The sequence below is a fragment of the Coregonus lavaretus genome (assembly GCF_964263955.1).
Source record: "Coregonus lavaretus genome assembly, chromosome: 29".
Lineage (NCBI taxonomy): Eukaryota > Metazoa > Chordata > Actinopteri > Salmoniformes > Salmonidae > Coregonus > Coregonus lavaretus.
The window spans coordinates 19874824-19891930 of NC_140016.1; the positions used below are offsets into that span (position 1 = coordinate 19874824).

Genomic DNA, 17107 nt, shown 5'->3' on the forward strand with positions numbered 1-17107 from the left:
AGACTGCCCTCAAACAGAGAGAAGGGAATAACACACAGCATTCCACTCTCCTTCTTTCCCTCCCTCTATCTTTGTATCTCTCTGTCTATCTGTCTCTCTTCATTTGCCTGCCTCCAGTTATCTCTTCATCTGATTGGCCTCCTGGTGCGTCTCCCCTCCCTCAGGTTCAGCTGTGTGCTGTCAGACCCAGACATCACCTCTCCCTCTCTCCCTAGGCCTCTATTTTTAACCCCTGCTGTGTGCGTGAGTGGTCACTTTAGCCTAATGTGTTTCTCTTGACACATTTCACACACACACACAGTGGAAATGAAGATTCGGTAAAGGGAACAGTATTTCTATAAGGCCCACCTGGTAGACATACTGTACATGAACCAGTGCTCCATCCCATAATTTCACGTTATGATGTACAGTGATAGAAAAAAGTATTTGATCCCCTGCTGATTTTGTATGTTTGCCCACTGACAAATAAAGGATCAGTCTATAATTTTAATGGTAGGTTTATTTGAACAGTGAGAGACAGAATAACAACAACAAAATCCAGAAAAACGCATGTCAAAAATGTTATAAATTGAATTGCATTTTAATGAGGGAAATAAGTATTTGACCCTCTCTCAATCAGAAAGATTTCTGGCTCCCAGGTGTCTTTTATACAGGTAACGAGCTGAGATTAGGAGCACACTCTTAAAGGGAGTGCTCCTAATCTCAGCTTGTTACCTGTATAAAAGACACCTGTCCACAGAAGCAATCAATCAATCAGATTCCAAACTCTCCACCATGGCCAAGACCAAAGAGCTCTTCAAGGATGTCAGGGACAAGATTGTAGACCTACACAAGGCTGGAATGGGCTACAAGACCATCGCCAAGCAGCTTGGTGAGAAGGTGACAACAGTTGGTGCGATTATTCGCAAATGGAAGAAACACAAAAGAACTGTCAATCTCCCTCGGCCTGGGGCTCCATGCAAGATCTCACCTCATGGAGTTGCAATGATCATGAGAACGGTGAGGAATCAGCCCAGAACTACACGGGAGGATCTTGTCAATGATCTCAAGGCAGCTGGGACCATAGTCACCAAGAAAACAATTGGTAACACACTACGCCGTGAAGGACTGAAATCCTGCAGCGCCCGCAAGGTCCCCCTGCTCAAGAAAGCACATATACAGGCCCGTCTGAAGTTTGCCAATGAACATCTGAATGATTCAGAGGAGAACTGGGTGAAAGTGTTGTGGTCAGATGAGACCAAAATCGAGCTCTTTGGCATCAACTCAACTCGCCATGTTTGGAGGAGGAGGAATGCTGCCTATGACCCCAAGAACACCATCCCCACCGTCAAACATGGAGGTGGAAACATTATGCTTTGGGGGTGTTTTTCTGCTAAGGGGACAGGACAACTTCACTGCATCAAAGGGATGATGGACGGGGCCATGTACCATCAAATCTTGGGTGAGAACCTCCTTCCCTCAGCCAGGGCATTGAAAATGGGTTGTGGATGGGTATTCCAGCATGACAATGACCCAAAACACACGGCCAAGGCAACAAAGGAGTGGCTCAAGAAGAAGCACATTAAGGTCCTGGAGTGGCCTAGCCAGTCACCAGACCTTACTGTGGAGGGAAATGAAGGTTCGAGTTGCCAAACGTCAGCCTCGAAACCTTAATGACTTCGAGAAGATCTGCAAAGAGGAGTGGGACAAAATCCCTCCTGAGATGTGTGCAAACCTGGTGGCCAACTACAAGAAACGTCTGACCTCTGTGATTGCCAACAAGGGTTTTGCCACCAAGTACTAAGTCATGTTTTGCAGAGGGGTCAAATACTTATTTCCCTCATTAAAATGCAAATCAATTTATAAAATGTTTGACATGCGTTTTTCTGGATTTTTTTGTTGTTATTCTGTCTCTCACTGTTCAAATAAACCTACCATTAAAATTATAGACTGATCATTTCTTTGTCAGTGGGCAAACGTACAAAATCACCAGGGAATCAAATACTTTTTTCCCTCACTGTAAATTTGTTTTAAACAGCTACATCTCAAATATCCCCCGGCAGGTGTCATGATGAAGCATTGGATCAAGTGGTCCACTGAGCTAACCAGAGCACCAGACAGTGTGTGGCTGGTTCTGTTCCTGATAACTGGATCAGCAGAACAGTGGTAGCTACAGTAGATGTGTTGGGAGCCTTCCAGTGATGTCTCACTGCATTTTCATCAGCCATGGCTCTGTTTGTGTTTGTATATCCAGGGGGCGTCAGTAATTATGAGCAACGAGCACTTATTCCCACTTAACGGCCATTGCATAATTGATATTTGTTTGTATTAAACTGAAGACGAGAGAGACAGGTGCAGGATCAAGCATTGAGGGCGGCCCACGCCTCCCCTCCTCCCCCTCTTCCCCCTCCCCCCCCCCCCCCCATGGACTTTAATGGACATAGAGAAAGGCTATTGCAACATAGTGATTTGCACTTAAGAGCGAAGTGGGTGGGTGGCTAATACCAGGCCGGGGACGCTGTAAGTAACTAAGTAACTAAATTCTATACATTATCAAGGCCATAACTACCCTAACAAAAGAAAAGCAATTAAGTTGAACTTTTCTTTTTCTTACCTCCTTTATGAGATCTTATTTGAAACTCTTACCTGTGTGTAGGCTGCTTGTGGTTGGTGTTGGTGCAGATGGCTGTCTGATAGTCGTGGCTGACACACACCCTGTGAGGAGGGCAGCGTACCTTCAGACATGGGTTTCTAGTGGCGTCCAGAGCTACCGGGAAAGAGAAGGGACAAAATGAATCACTAAATAACAAGGCCACACCCACTGGGCACAGACGTCAATTCAACATCTATTCCACGTTGATTCAACGTAATTTCATTGGAATGACGTGGAAACAACGTTGATTCAACCAGTGTGTGCCAAGTGGGCATGCTCTGAGGGATTCAATTATGACCTACCATTAGCAGCAGTACAAATACAAATGTTATCAAGACAAGTATTATCAAAATGTACTTCCGTAATCAGACAACAGAGAATATGGATTGAAAGAACAGAAAGAGTCTACTCACCACTAAGAGATACCTTTCAATCATTCAGACACAGAGATAAAGAAAAATAATCACATGAAAACCCCTGAGTGTAATATCAGCCTCACACAACCACACCCACACAGCCTTTGACAAATGGCTGCCCTCGCCATAAGCATTTCTGTCAATGTCAGTAACCATCAAATATAGGGGAGAGAAGGGAAGCGAGGAGATAAGGAGTGGGTGAGAGTGAGGAGGTGGAGAAAGAGAAGAGAAAGTGTGTGTGTGTGTGTGTGTGTGTCTGTGTCTGTGGCTTGTAACAGTGATAAGACCCCCAAACGCTCCAGGATCTAAATCATATGATAGTTATAATCCTAAATCCTCCTACCTGATCTGAAACTGAAACCTGTTAACTTTCCACTCCAGCCATTCCACCATTCAGCAATCCCACATTGCATTTAGAGAAGTAAGAACCATAGGGAGAGAGTTAGAGATATTAATGTAGGTAGAGTTTTTGGAGTGTAACCCTTCTGGGCCCGCCTCATCAGAACTCCGGGCAAGCAAGTCGTATAGCCCTGTCTGCATTCACATCAATCTCCACAGCAACATTATCGCCATAGCTGCGAGACACAGGTGGCTGGCGTCCAAGGTGGCGAAGATCAAAGACACACATTGGCTCTGAGCGTTCCGAGCGTTTTGTCATTTCACGCTACGCTTACGACACAAATCCACCCACCGGGGACGGAGAGAGAGGTATAAAATAAATGGGAGAGGAAGAAAGAGAGACAGCTATGAAACGGGGAAATAGGGAGGACTGTGGGGAGAGGAGAGGAGTTTAACAACAGTCAGGCTGTGATTCTTATGGATAACACTACCTGCCTGTCAAAGAGCTGCCGTCTCATCAGTGTGGTTGGGAAAAGAAAACCACCAACAACAAAACATCAGAAAACTGTTGTGACTACAACCTGGATCCAAGAAGAACCGTGTGGAGAAGCTCATCCTCATTTCCAGGAAAACAGCCGGCACGGTCTAACAACCTAAAAAAAACTTCAAAGCCAAAAGGACTCTGTACAGCTGGTACACGGAACACCTTAGCAAACTCATTAGAGTACCTCTGATAACTTCACAAGACAGGCAGTGGCCAGGCCTCAATTATCTCACTAATGGGTTGTGTTTGAGCTACGTCTGCTGTGTGATGTCAACACGAGCACTGTCTGACCCACAACACATGCTACACCGGTGGTTAAATCCTGGTTTAGTCCTGAAATGCACCACTGTTATGCAGATATAAATATGATATTATCTGTTTGCATCTCAAATCCACACAAGTGGTCATTTGTAATGTCTATGCCTCTCTACTGTGCATTTAAATACAGATATCACAGGCCTCTCTCTCTTTTATCTCTCTCCATCCCCCACTCTCTCTTTCTCTTTGTCTATTTCTCTCAGTCACTTTCTGAGATTGAGAGAGACGGCATGGCAATCATTTTCCTGATATCTGTCAGTTTTGTGGCGTTGGGTGGAGGTGAAGTATTACATCTTATTTATTTAGGCGTGGCCTTGGCTCTCTCTCTCTGCTGCAGAGCAGGAAGAAACCCATCTGACTTCAATCCCCGTGGAAAATGACTTTCTTCCCGTGAGGGAAATGAGAGATGAGAGGAGGATGAGAAGGAAGAGGAGGAAGGAGAGATGAGAGAGATGAGAGGGGGAAAGATGAGAGGGGGTGAGAGAGATGAGAGAGGGACCAGCGCGTGAGAGGATGGTGAGAGGAGGGTGTTGGGGGAGAGAGGGAAATGTGGGAAGATAAATAGATGAGGGGTGAGAGGGGGAGAGAGAGATGAGAGGGGGAGAGATGAGAGGGGTGGAGGTAGAGAGGAGGAGAGAGATGAGAGGAGGAGAGAGAGATGAGAGGGGGAGAGATGAGAGGGGTGGAGGTAGAGAGGAGGAGAGAGATGAGAGAGATGAGAGAGATGAGAGGGGGAGAGATGAGAGGGGTGGAGGTAGAGAGGAGGAGAGAGATGAGAGAGATGAGAGGGGGAGAGATGAGAGGGGTGGAGGTAGAGAGGAGGAGAGAGTTGAGAGGAGGTAAGAGAGATGAGAGGGGGAGAGATGAGAGGGGTGGAGGTAGAGAGGAGGAGAGAGATGAGAGGAGGAGAGAGAGATGAGAGGAGGTGAGATGAGAGGGGTGGAGGTAGAGAGGAGGAGAGAGTTGAGAGGAGGAGAGAGAGATGAGAGGGGGAGAGAAGAGAGGGGTGGAGGTAGAGAGGAGGCGAGAGTTGAGAGGAGGTAAGAGAGATGAGAGGGGGAGAGATGAGAGGGGTGGAGGTAGAGAGGAGGAGAGAGTTGAGAGGAGGAGAGAGAGATGAGAGGAGGTGAGATGAGAGGGGTGGAGGTAGAGAGGAGGAGAGAGTTGAGAGGAGGAGAGAGAGATGAGAGGGGGAGAGAAGAGAGGGGTGGAGGTAGACAGGAGGAGAGAGATGAGAGGAGTTGAGAGAGATGAGAGGGGGAGAGATGAGAGGGGTGGAGGTAGAGAGGAGGAGAGAGTTGAGAGGAGGTGAGAGAGATGAGAGGGGGAGAGAAGAGAGGGGTGGAGGTAGACAGGAGGAGAGAGATGAGAGGAGTTGAGAGAGATGAGAGGGGGAGAGATGAGAGGGTGGAGGTAGAGAGGAGGAGAGAGTTGAGAGGAGGTGAGAGAGATGAGAGGGGGAGAGAAGAGAGGGGTGGAGGTAGAGAGGAGGAGAGAGTTGAGAGGAGGTGAGAGAGATGAGAGGGGGAGAGATGAGAGGGGTGGAGGTAGAGAAGAGGAGAGAGATGAGAGGAGGTGAGAGAGATGAGAGAGGGAGAGATGAGAGGGGCGGAGGTAGAGAGAGGAGGAGAGAGAGAAGAGAGAGAGGAGGTGAGGTGAGAGAGATGAGTTGAGAGAGATGACAGGGGGAGAGATGAGAGAGGGAGAGATGAGAGGGGGAGAGAAGGGGTGACAATGGTTAACAGAGATGTTGAAGACAGCTTAGAGCAAACAGCGTGTGGTTGAAAGGAAACTGAGGTGCATTTCTCAATTCCATACATTCCTTTGAGTAGCATCCCAGCTAGCACATTTGGTTCCTTGGAAGTTGTGGGAATTTACGTTTTTGGTTTCCCATTGGTTCTGGGAACTAAGCCATACATTTCTGGACCAGTAAAATGAAGTGAGAACGGAATTGAAAATGTTGCCATTTCTGGGAACGTACATTTTTAGGTTGCAAGGAGGTTATGAGAACGTTTTACTATGGTTCCGTTAAAGTTTTCCTGGGAGGTTTTATTAATGCTCTGAGAACAGAAATTATAGGTTATTTGGAGGTTTTTTAATAACTTCCTTAAAACGTTCACTGAATGTTTCAATTTGACTTTGAATAACACTGCTAGCTTATTTTGTGTAAACTTTTTTTTACTCCAAGCACAGATAGGACAAATGGAAATTCCTTTCCTTAGGCGTTAATCATGCAAACACATTTATTTTTTATCGTGACACGGCATCAGTGAGTTTTGAATTTATAATCTTCTGTTCTCTTTCCATGGAACTGCGCTACCAGGATGGAGCTAGCATGCCATGTTCTTTTATGCATACAAAGATGTTCATTTTAGTCTATTCAAACAGACCTGATTTCAAAGGAAACAAGCACTCATTAAGATCAGGTGTGGCCAATTAGAGAGCGAGTGGCAGAGGAGCCGAGCCTTTATCTGTCTATTCCAGACCTGAGTGAGCAGCCTTGCTGATTAAGGCTGTTTAATCAACCAGTCATTTCTAATACAGTAGCACTGCGTCATACTCCACTATCTCTCCTCTTTCACTATCTCTCTCCTCTTTCACTATCCCTTTCTCCTTTTATCTCTCCTCTTTCACTATCCCTCTCTCCTTCTCTCTCCTCTTTCACTATCCCACTCTCCTCTCTCCTCTTTCACTATCCCTCTCTCCTTCAATCTCTCCTCGTTCACTATCCCTGTCTCCTTCTTCTCTTTCACTATCCCTCTCTCCTTCTCCCTCTCCTCTTTCACTATCCTTCTCTCCTTCTATCTCTACTCTTTCAATATCCCTCTCTCCTTCTATCTCTTCTCTTACACTATCCCTCTCTCCTTCTCTCTCTCACTATCCCTCTCTCCTTCTATCGCTCCTCTTTCACTATCCCTCTCTCCTTCAATCTCTCCTCGTTCACTATCCCTGTCTCCTTATCTTTCACTATCCCTCTCTCCTTCTCTCTCTCCTCTTTCACTATCCCTCTCTCCTTCTATCTCTCCTCTTTCACTATCCCTCTCTCCTATCTCTTTTCTTATACTATCCCTCTCTCCTTCTCTCCCTCCTCTTTCACTATCCCTCTCTCCTTCTATCTCTCCTCTTTCACTATCCCTCTCTCATTCCCTTTCTATATATTTATTTCCCTCACAATCCCCTCTCTCACTCCTATATCACAATCCCCTCTCTCTCTCACTCCTATATCACAATCCCTCTCTCTCACTCCTATATCACAATCCCCCCTCTCTCTCCTATATCACAATCCCCCCTCTCTCACTCCTAAAGCACAATCCCCCCTCTCTCACTCCTATATCACAATCCCCTATCTCTCACTCCTATATCACAATCCTCCCTCTCTCACTCCTATATCACAATCGCCCTCAGTCACTCCTATATCACAATCACTCTGTCTCACTTACAGCTGTTGCGGTGACCGCATTTGCGGTCACTTTTGATAATTGTGTTTTCCCACTAATGGAACATTCGCACTTATATCCTACTGCCGTGTGCGCATTGCTGCGCTTATAATGTGAAGAAATAGCCGAATAGTTTATCAACAATTTAAGCTAAATGTTCTGATCTGTTGCGTCAGCCACATTGCGTAAAAAATGTTTTTTGATGCTAGTGGTTATATTAATTTGAGATCTATCGCATCCCACAACTGTCCCAGACTATGTTTGGAATATTTATTTATCGCACAGAAATAGGTCAACTTTTGTACTATGGGGGATAGTAGATTGACATAGGCTAGTGCTTTTGCTGTTCATTAGGCCTACTTATCCTGTTGGCTGACGAAAAGTAAATGTGGACAGTTCTTCCAATATCTTCAATATGCACCTTAGAATTGGATATGGACGCACTTGTAGCCTGTGAGAAAGACCCAATCACGTGATGGAGAGCCATGTGAGTGAGAGGTGCTTCAGAGCGCGCAGCACTCAGGGAGAACAGCACAACACAGCACTCCGTGCCAAGGGCACAACGGCCACTGGCTGCAAAAGGCATGGATTTTTTTAGGGTGCTGTCACGATCATTGAGAGACGGGTCAGACCAAGGTGCAGCGTGAAAAGCGTACATGTTTATTTAACTCAATAAACATAAACAAAACAAGAAACGTAACGTGGTGGCCTCCTCTCTCAGACTCTCGATCCGCAGGTCTTGGAGGACCTCTAAAATAGCGGCCTCCTCCTCTCTAGTCAGCCCTTTCACGGCCTCCTGCTGCCTCATCATCCACCCCGTGAGCCCCCCCCCCAACATTTTCTTGGGGCTGCTTCTCGGGCTTCCTCGTCGGCCGGCGCCGTCGGTGTCATCGTTGATCCTCTCCTGCCTGGTCTTCCTCCTTCGCCCAGGGTCCTTTACCTGCCAATATCTCCTCCCAAGTTCAAAATGACTTCCCCACCTGTGTCCAGGGTGTCTGCTGCTCCTGGGCACGCTGCTTGGTCCGTTTTTGGTGGGATCTTCTGTCACGATCGTTGAGAGACGGGTCAGACCAAGGTGCAGCGTGAAAAGCGTACATGTTTATTTAACTCAATAAACAAAACAAGAAACAACGTAACGTGAAGTCCTCAGGCTATACACATACAAGCCTAACACGGAACAAGATCCCACAACTAAGGTAGGTAAACAGGCTACTTAAGTATGATCCCCAATCAGAGACAACGAGCGACAGCTGCCTCTGATTGGGAATCACACCCGGCCAAACCTAGAAATACACATCTAGATCCTAAACATAGAAATTCTAACATAGATCCTCACGCCCTGACCAAACCAACTAAAGACAACCGGCCTCTGAAGGCCAGGGCGTGACAGGTGCATTATAGCCACACAAAGGGAATACCGCCGGGAAATTCGAGACATTATCAAGTGCTTGTGAAATTGTGAATGAGAGACTGATGAAGTGTGTACAGCCTGCGCAAAAAAACAAAGCAGAGCTCATGCCTTTCAAGCGACTTTTTTCAAATCATCATTAGAGTCGCATCATGCAGCCTTACAATGTATTAATAATCAAAACATATAGCCCAACGTTTGTAGAACAACGAAAGTTACATGAATAACTCTAAATTAGTACCTATTTCTTTGTTAACCGCTCAACACAGAATAGCCGCATGTGGCACTACCTCAAATCGTTTAGAGAACGATTTGCTATGTTCAGCTATGTTCAATTGTATTCTTCATACTATAAAATAATATAAAATAATTCCACGGAATTCTAAGCAAATCTTGTCTGGTAAATGAACTAGTGTAGCCCACAGCCATTTGGTATAGCCAGATCAGGACCTAACATAAGGACAACTCAGAGCATGCTATTCTGTTCTTCTGAAATAGACTACATTTTCTTCATATCATGTTTCTTTAGACGTGTATAAAATAAATAATGGATTTATTGTGAAGGTGTAGGCTATATTACATGGATTCATTCGAGTTTTTAAAATGTAGATGTTCCAAAGGTCTGCATCAGTGGCTTGTAGGCTATGTTTGGAAGCCAGGAGATGCTAAATGTGTTTATATTAATTAATGGTCAATTACAGTGAGACCGACAGTTATTTGTTTGGCAATCACAGGCTGACGAAATTTCGGGATCACCACAGCCCTAGTCTCATGCTCAAAATATTTTACTTACCCTCCCGCTCTCTCTCCTCTCTCTCTCCTCATCTCTCTCCTCATCTCTCTTCTCTCTCTCTTCTCTTTCTCTTCACTCTCCTCATCTCTCCTCTCTCTCCTCATCGCATCTCTCTTTTCTCTTTTCTCTCTTCTCTCTCTCCTCAACTCTCTTCTCTCTCTCCTCGTCTCTCTTCTCTCTCTCGTTATCTCTCTCCTCATCTCTCTTCTCTCTCTCCTCATCTCTCTTCTCATCTCTCTTCTCTCTCTCTCTCTCTTTATCTCTCTCCTCATCTCTTCTCTCTCTCCTCTCTCTTCATCTCTCTTCTCATCTCTCTTTTCTCTCTTCTCATATCTCTTCTCTCTCTCCTCATCTCTCTCTCTCTCTTCTCATCTCTATTCTCTCTCTCTCTCTCTCCTCATCTCTCTCCTCTCTCTCCTCATCTCTCTTCTCATCTCTTCTCATCTCTTCTCTCTCCTCATCTCATTTATCTTCTCTCTCTCTCTTCTCTCTCCTCATCTCTCTTCTCATCTCTCCATCTCTCTTCTCTCTCTTCTCTCTCTCTCTCTCTCTCTTCTCATCTCTATTCTCTCTCTCTCTTCTCTCTCTCTCTCCTCATATCTCTTCCCTCTTTCTGTGTTCCCTACATACATGACCTTTAAGTGTTCATAACCCTGACACAATCTCTCTCAATTCAATTCAATTCAATTCAAAGGGCTTTATTGGCATGAAAGATATGTTTCCATTGCCAAAGCAAGTGAAATAGATGTGAAATAAACGAGGGAAATAAACAATAAAAAATGAACAGTAAACATTACACTCACAACATTTTTAAACGAATATAGACATTTCAAATGTTATATTGTGTTGTAACAATGTGCAAATAGTTGAAGTATGAAAGGGAAAATATGTAAGCAGATAAGTACAGGTTGTATTTACAATGGTGTTTGTGCTCCACTGGTTGCCCTTTTCTTGTGGCAACAGGTCACAAATATTGCTGCTGTGGTGTCACATGGTGGTATTTCACCTAATAGATATGGGAGTTTATCAAGATTGGATTTGATTTCAAATTCTTTGTGGGTCTGTGTAATCTGAGGGAAGAATGTGTCTCTGATATGGTCATACAGTTGGTTAGGAAGTGCAGCTCAGTTTCCAACTAATTTTGTGGGCAGTGGGCACATAGCCTGTCTTCTCTTGAGAGCCAGGTCTGCTGATGGCAGCCTCTCTCAATAGCAAGGCTATGCTCACTGAGTCTAGACATAGTCAAAGATTTCCTTATTTTTGGGTCAGTCACAGTGGTCAGCTATTCTGCCACTGTGTACTCTATGTTTAGGGCCGAAGAGCATTCCAGTTTGCTCAGATCTTTTGTTTCCAATGTGTCAAGTAATTCTCTTTTTGTTTTGTTGGTTGCTGTCCTGGGGATCTGTTCATGTTTTTGAGCAGAGACCCCGTACCAGCTGGCAGAGGGGACACTCCTCCAGGTTAATCTCTCTGTCTGTGGGTGCTTTGTTACGGAAGGCTTGAGAATCACTCCTCAGGTGGTTGTAGAATTTAACAGCTCTTTTCTTTTTGTCTTTTTTGATAACTGCTCTGCATGCATTGTTTGGGGTTTTACGTTGTACACAGAGGATGTCTTAGCAGAATTCTGCTTTTGTGGATTGGGGTGATCAGTCCGTGGTTCCAAGTATTGGGGAAGATGCCAGAGCTGAAGATGATGTTAAAGAGTTTAAGTATAGCCAATTGGAATTTGTAGTCTGTATATTTTATCATTTTATTTAGGATACTATCAAAACCATAGGCCTTTTTGGGTTGGAGGGTTTGTATTTTGTCCTGTAATTCATTCAATTTAACTGGAGAATCCAGTGGGTTCTGGTAGTCTTTATTAGCAGACTGTCACGGATCCCCCCAGTACTGCTGCTCATTCCGTTCACCAGCTCCGGAGGTCTACGCCACCGGTCTTCTAGGCGTCACAGACCTGGATCATTACCACCAACCCTGGACTGTCTTGTCCCATTTCCCCTGATTAGTATGTGTATATATGTGCCTTCTGTTCCCCATTGTCCTTGTCGATTATTGTCCCATGTCCGTTGGTCTCGTGAGTACTGTGTATTGTGCTCTTGTGTATTTCTGATTCACCATAGTGAGGTCGTAGGTCAGGTTTTCTGGGTCTCTGTTTTTGGTTGGATAGGTTCCTCAATTCCTTTCTTAGGTTTTTGCATTCTTCATCAAACCATTTGTACTGCCATGTTTACACCTTCACTATTGCAGTGAAACATTTTTCCAGGAAGTTGTCTAAAAGGGATTGAATTTGTTGTTGACTAATTGTTTTCTGGGAGGTTTCTACACTACTTTCCTTCCATCTATAGCATTTCTTAATAGTATGCAGTTTGTTCGGCTTTGATGCTCTGTTCAAGTAGACTGTGATTTTGCTGTGATCTGATAGGAGTGTCAGTGGGCTGACTGTGAACGCTCTAAGAGACTCTGGGTTGAGGTCGGTGATAAAGCTACCAAGAGATGAGCTGTAGGTGTATCTACCGTAGGAGTCACCACAAAGCCTACCATTGACTACGTACAGACCCAGCGTGCGACAGAGCTGCAGGAGTTGTGTCCCGTTTTTGTTGGTTGTTTTGCCGTAGTTGTGTCTAGGTAGGTGTTTGTCCCCCTGTGTGCTGAGGGTGTCAGGTTCTTGTCCAGTTATGGCGTTTAGGTCGCCACAGACTAGTACATGTCCCTGGGTCTGGAAATGGTTGATCTCCCCTCTAGGATGGAGAAGCTGTCTTCATTAAAGTATGGGAATTCTAGTGGGGGATATGGGTAGCACACAGGAGGACATTTTTCTCTGTTGAGGTAATTTCTTTATTAATTTCTAGCCAGATGTAAACTGTTCCTGTTTTGATTATTTTAATAGACTGGGTTAGGTCTGCTCTATACCAAATTAGCATACCCCCTGAGTCTCTTCCCTGTTTCACACCTGGTAGTTTGGTGGATGGGACTACCAGCTTTCTGTAACCTAGAGGGCAACCAGTGGGTCCATCTCCTCTATACCATGTTTGTTGTACGCCTGTATTTCCAATTTCTTTGGTGAAGTCTGGTTTCTTGCTCTTTAGTCCAAAGGCAGATGACCTCAGACCTTGTATATTCCAGGATGAGATAGTAAAAGCTTTGTGTTCCATAGTGTCCAGTGTTGTTATTTGTGTGGTTTAAGCTCAGACCATTAGGTGTGAGCTGAGCATTAGGTGCATGCCTCTTCGATCGCAGGATGGGGCTTGAGTGGGTTGAGTTACTGACGTGATCTTCCTGTCTGGGTTGGCGCCCCCCCTTGGTTTGTGCTGTGGTGGAGACCTCTGTGGGCTATACTCGGCCTTGTCTCAGGATTGTAAGTTGGTGGTTGAGGATATCCCTCTAGTGGTGCGGGGGCTGTGCTTTGGCAGAGTGGGTGGGGTTATATCCTTCCTGTTTGGCCCTGTCCGGGGGTTTCTTCGGATGGGGCCACAGTGTCTCCGGACCGCTCCTGTCTCAGCCTCCAGTATTTATGCTGCAGTAGTTTATGTGTCGGGGGGCTGGGGTTAGTTGGTTATACCTGGAGTACTTCTCCTGTCTTATCCAGTGTCCTGTGTGAATTTAAGTATGCTCTCTCTAATTCTCTCGTTCTCTCTTTCTCTCTGAGAACCTGAGCCCTAGGACCATACGTCAGGACTACCGGGCATGATGACACCTTGCTGTCCCCAGTCCGCCTGGCCTTGCTGCTATTCCAGTTTCAACTGTTCTGCCTGCGGTTACGAAACCCCTACCTGTCCCAGACCTGCTGTTTTCAACTCTTAATGATCGGCTATGAAAAGCCAACTGAGAGACCTGAGCCCTAGGACCATACGTCGGGACTACCGGCCGTGGTGACTCCTTGCTGTCCCCAGTCTGCCTGGCCTTGCTGCTATTCCAGTTTCAACTGTTCTGCCTGCAGTTATGGAACCCCTACCTGTCCCAGACCTGCTGTTTTCAACTCTTAATGATCGGCTATGAAAAGCCAACTGAGATTTATTCCTGATTATTATTTGACCATGCTTGTCACTTATGAACATTTTTGAACATCTTGGCATGGTTCTGTTATAATCTTCACCCGGCACAGCCAGAAGAGGACTGGCCACCCCTCATAGCCTGGTTCCTCTCTAGGTTTCTTCCTAGGTTTTCGCCTTTCTAGGGAGTTTTTCCTAGCCACCGTGCTTCTACACCTGCATTACTAGCTGTTTGGGGTTTTAGGCTGGGTTTCTGTACAGCACTTCGAGATATTATCTGATGTAAGAAGGGCTATATAAAATAAAATTGATTAAAAATTGATATTAGTGGGGGTTGGGCCTGTTGCTCTGCTCACGGCCTGGGCATATGTGTGGCTGTCATTACATTTACATTTACATTTTAGTCATTTAGCAGACGCTCTTATCCAGAGCGACTTACAGTTAGTGAACACATATTTTTTTTACTGGCCCCCCGTGGGAATCGAACCCACAACCCTGGCGTTGCAAACACCATGCTCTATCAACTGAGCTACATCCCTGCCGGCCATTCCCTCCCCTACCCTGGACGACGCTGGGCCAATTGTGCGCCGCCCATGAGTCTCCCGGTCACGGCCGGCTGCGACAGAGCCTGGATTCGAACCAGGATCTCTAGTGGCACAGTTAGCACTGTTGAGGTCTTTGCTGCGGGGTGGGGGGCATAGGGGTGGGGGGCATAAGACTGATCTGGGGGGCCTATATAGGGTGTGGCTAGGGTTTGTTTGGGGAGGGGTTGACTGGTTGGGGTGGGGATGTGGCTGGTGGTGCTGTGGTCTGGGTGTAGGTCCTCTTGGTGTGGATCCTCTTGGTGCAGGTTCTCCAGGAGGGGGTCTCGCAGTTCTGGGAGAGGGTCTCACTGGTCTGAGCGGGATGTCTGTTTCTCTGTTGCTCCTGTGTGAGGTGCTGGGGTTGCAGATGATGGTGATGTCCTTCATGGTCCTGGCAAAGATGGGGACTGCTACCTTGTAGAGGTGGACCTGGTCGTAAAGGCTGCTCAAGTCCTGGGTGGAGTGGTGGGCCAGGTAGACATTGGGTTTGAGGCACAATCCCGGAAAATGCTTGCGTTCACCTGCTGTATGTTGGCAGGGTGAAAGTGTTTTCGTGGTAACAGGGTGGAGATAAACACTTGTGCGTTGTGGAAAGTGGAGGACACTTTTTCAATCACTCCCTTGAGTGCTGTGGCCACCCTTTCCTGCTGGGCTCTCAGGTTGTTTGTGCCTGTGTGTATTAGGACCCTAGTAGATCCTCTGACAGCAGCTCCAGGGCATGCTGGGTGTTCAGACACCAGAGTTTAGCCACTTGGCTAATGAGGAGCACAATCTCTGGCTTTTGTGTGTCCTCAGTGGGGGTGTTGTCAGGAGAGCTATTCGGTGGGCTGACAGGTGGTGGGGGGGGGGGGGTGCCAGGAGGGGTAATCTGCTGGGTTGGTGGATCCTGCCTTGTCTGTCCTGCTGTGATGTTAAGGCTGTGGTCGGGGTCTGAAGTGGGCTGTTCTGTTGGCTTCTCTGGGGGGATGGCCAGCTCTAACATTACATTTACATTTTAGTCATTTAGCAGACGCTCTTATCCAGAGCGACTTACAGGAGCAATTAGGGTTAAGTGCCTTGCTCAAGGGCACATCGACAGATTTTTCACCTAGTCGGCTCGGGGATTAGAACCAGCGACCTTTCGGTTACTGGCACAACGCTCTTAACCACTAAGCTACCTGACGCCATGAGTGGTTCATTGTTGCACTTAAGCTTTCTTACCTCCTCCTGCAGTGCTGTTAGCTGGGCAGTGTTCATCTCTGTCTTCCTTAAGTTCACTCACCTCAGACCGGAGTGTAGCCAGCTCTCTCAGACAGCCGTCTATCTCCACCTTCAGCCCTCTGGGTACTGTAGGGGGGGGGGGGGTTTGCTGGTCTGTTTTGTTGGTCTGTCCTGTCTGGAGTGTGTGGACTAGCTCTCTGATCTCCATAATTTCTCGCTCCAGCTTTGTGAATTTATCCCTCTCAACGATGGAGGAGCAGTGCAGTTGTGGGAACTGGGTCTGTTCAGTGCTGGGGGGGGGGGGGGGTGACTCTCCTCGTATGCAGGACAGTTTGAAGAGGTGTGATCAGACTCGCTCGGGGTGGGGGAGTCGTCACCAAGAGAAAGCTTCTCCGTGCTCTCTCTTTGATTCTTTGGAAGTCCTGTTGGAAATGTATTAAGTTGCCCTGCACCACCACTGTTCCATTCTTGTACAGGTTGACAGAGGGTGTCTCGGTCTCAGGGTCCTCGTTTTCCAGTATTCTGATTTTCCACCCTCCGCCAATACCCTCTCTCTTAAAAGAGGGGTAGAGTGCTCTTATAGCTGTGTGCCATGCCCAGGGATGGTCTGTGTGGAAGATTAAGTTGCTTATGTTCCCATTTTTGTAGCAGTCAGCAAAAAGTGTCTCTGGATTGTCCACGAGGAGCTTCTCATTGTACTCTTTCCTTTTTTTATATGACCTCTGCACAGGGGGAAGCCCAAAGAGGCCTCTGCATTTGGGTGGGGGAGGAACTCTGCTACCATTGTTGGACTCAGGGGCTTCACTCCTCACACTTCAGTGCTAATTAATGTTGCAACCTATAGAGAAATCTATAGAGATTATTGTGATGTTCTTTTCCATCTAGGCTTTCAAAGCAGCTTCAGACTGAACATTACTTACTCAGTTCCAGGTTGGATGATATATTAGGGTTTCTGTTTTGCTTCTCTTGCTGGTTGTCAGACAGTTTTTATTTTACCTTTATTTAACTAGGCAAGTTAGTTAAGAACAAATTCTTATTTACAATGACGGCCTACACCGGCCAAACCCGGACGACACTGGGCCAATTGTGCGCTGCCCTATGGGCCTCCCAATCACTGCCGGTTGTGATACAGCCTGGAATCGAACCAGGGGTCCAAGCACTGAGATGCAGTGCCTTAGACCACTGCGCCACTCGGGAGTCCTTGGCAGTAAGAATCATTGGCAGTTTATAACTGAATTTTTCCGACATAACATAGGTACAGCAAATCCCCTTATTGTTTGGGACACTTTTAAATGTGCCTTTAGAGGCCATGCAATTCAGTACTCATCTCGAAAACAAAAGCAATTTAGGTCAAAAGAGTCCATACTAATAAAGGAAATAGAAGGTCTAACAGAACAGATAGATAGCAATAAAAACTGTACCATAGAGGCTCAGAATAAGTTAGAGG

At 46.3% G+C, this 17107-nt stretch overlaps 1 protein-coding gene across 1 annotated transcript in view; it reads right to left on the reverse strand.

Annotated features, from left to right (window-relative positions):
* LOC311104597 (testican-1-like) overlaps window positions 1–15868 on the reverse strand; it is a gene marked incomplete at both ends in the record, with an annotated part of 72679 nt that extends 56811 nt beyond the window's left edge. The window contains 2 exons of the mRNA XM_084146470.1: window positions 14770–14913; window positions 15722–15868. Coding sequence (XP_084002596.1) covers window positions 14770–14913; window positions 15722–15868 — 291 coding nt within the window. The remainder of the gene's footprint in view (window positions 1–14769; window positions 14914–15721) is intronic.
* Window positions 15869–17107: the final 1239 nt, after the last annotated feature.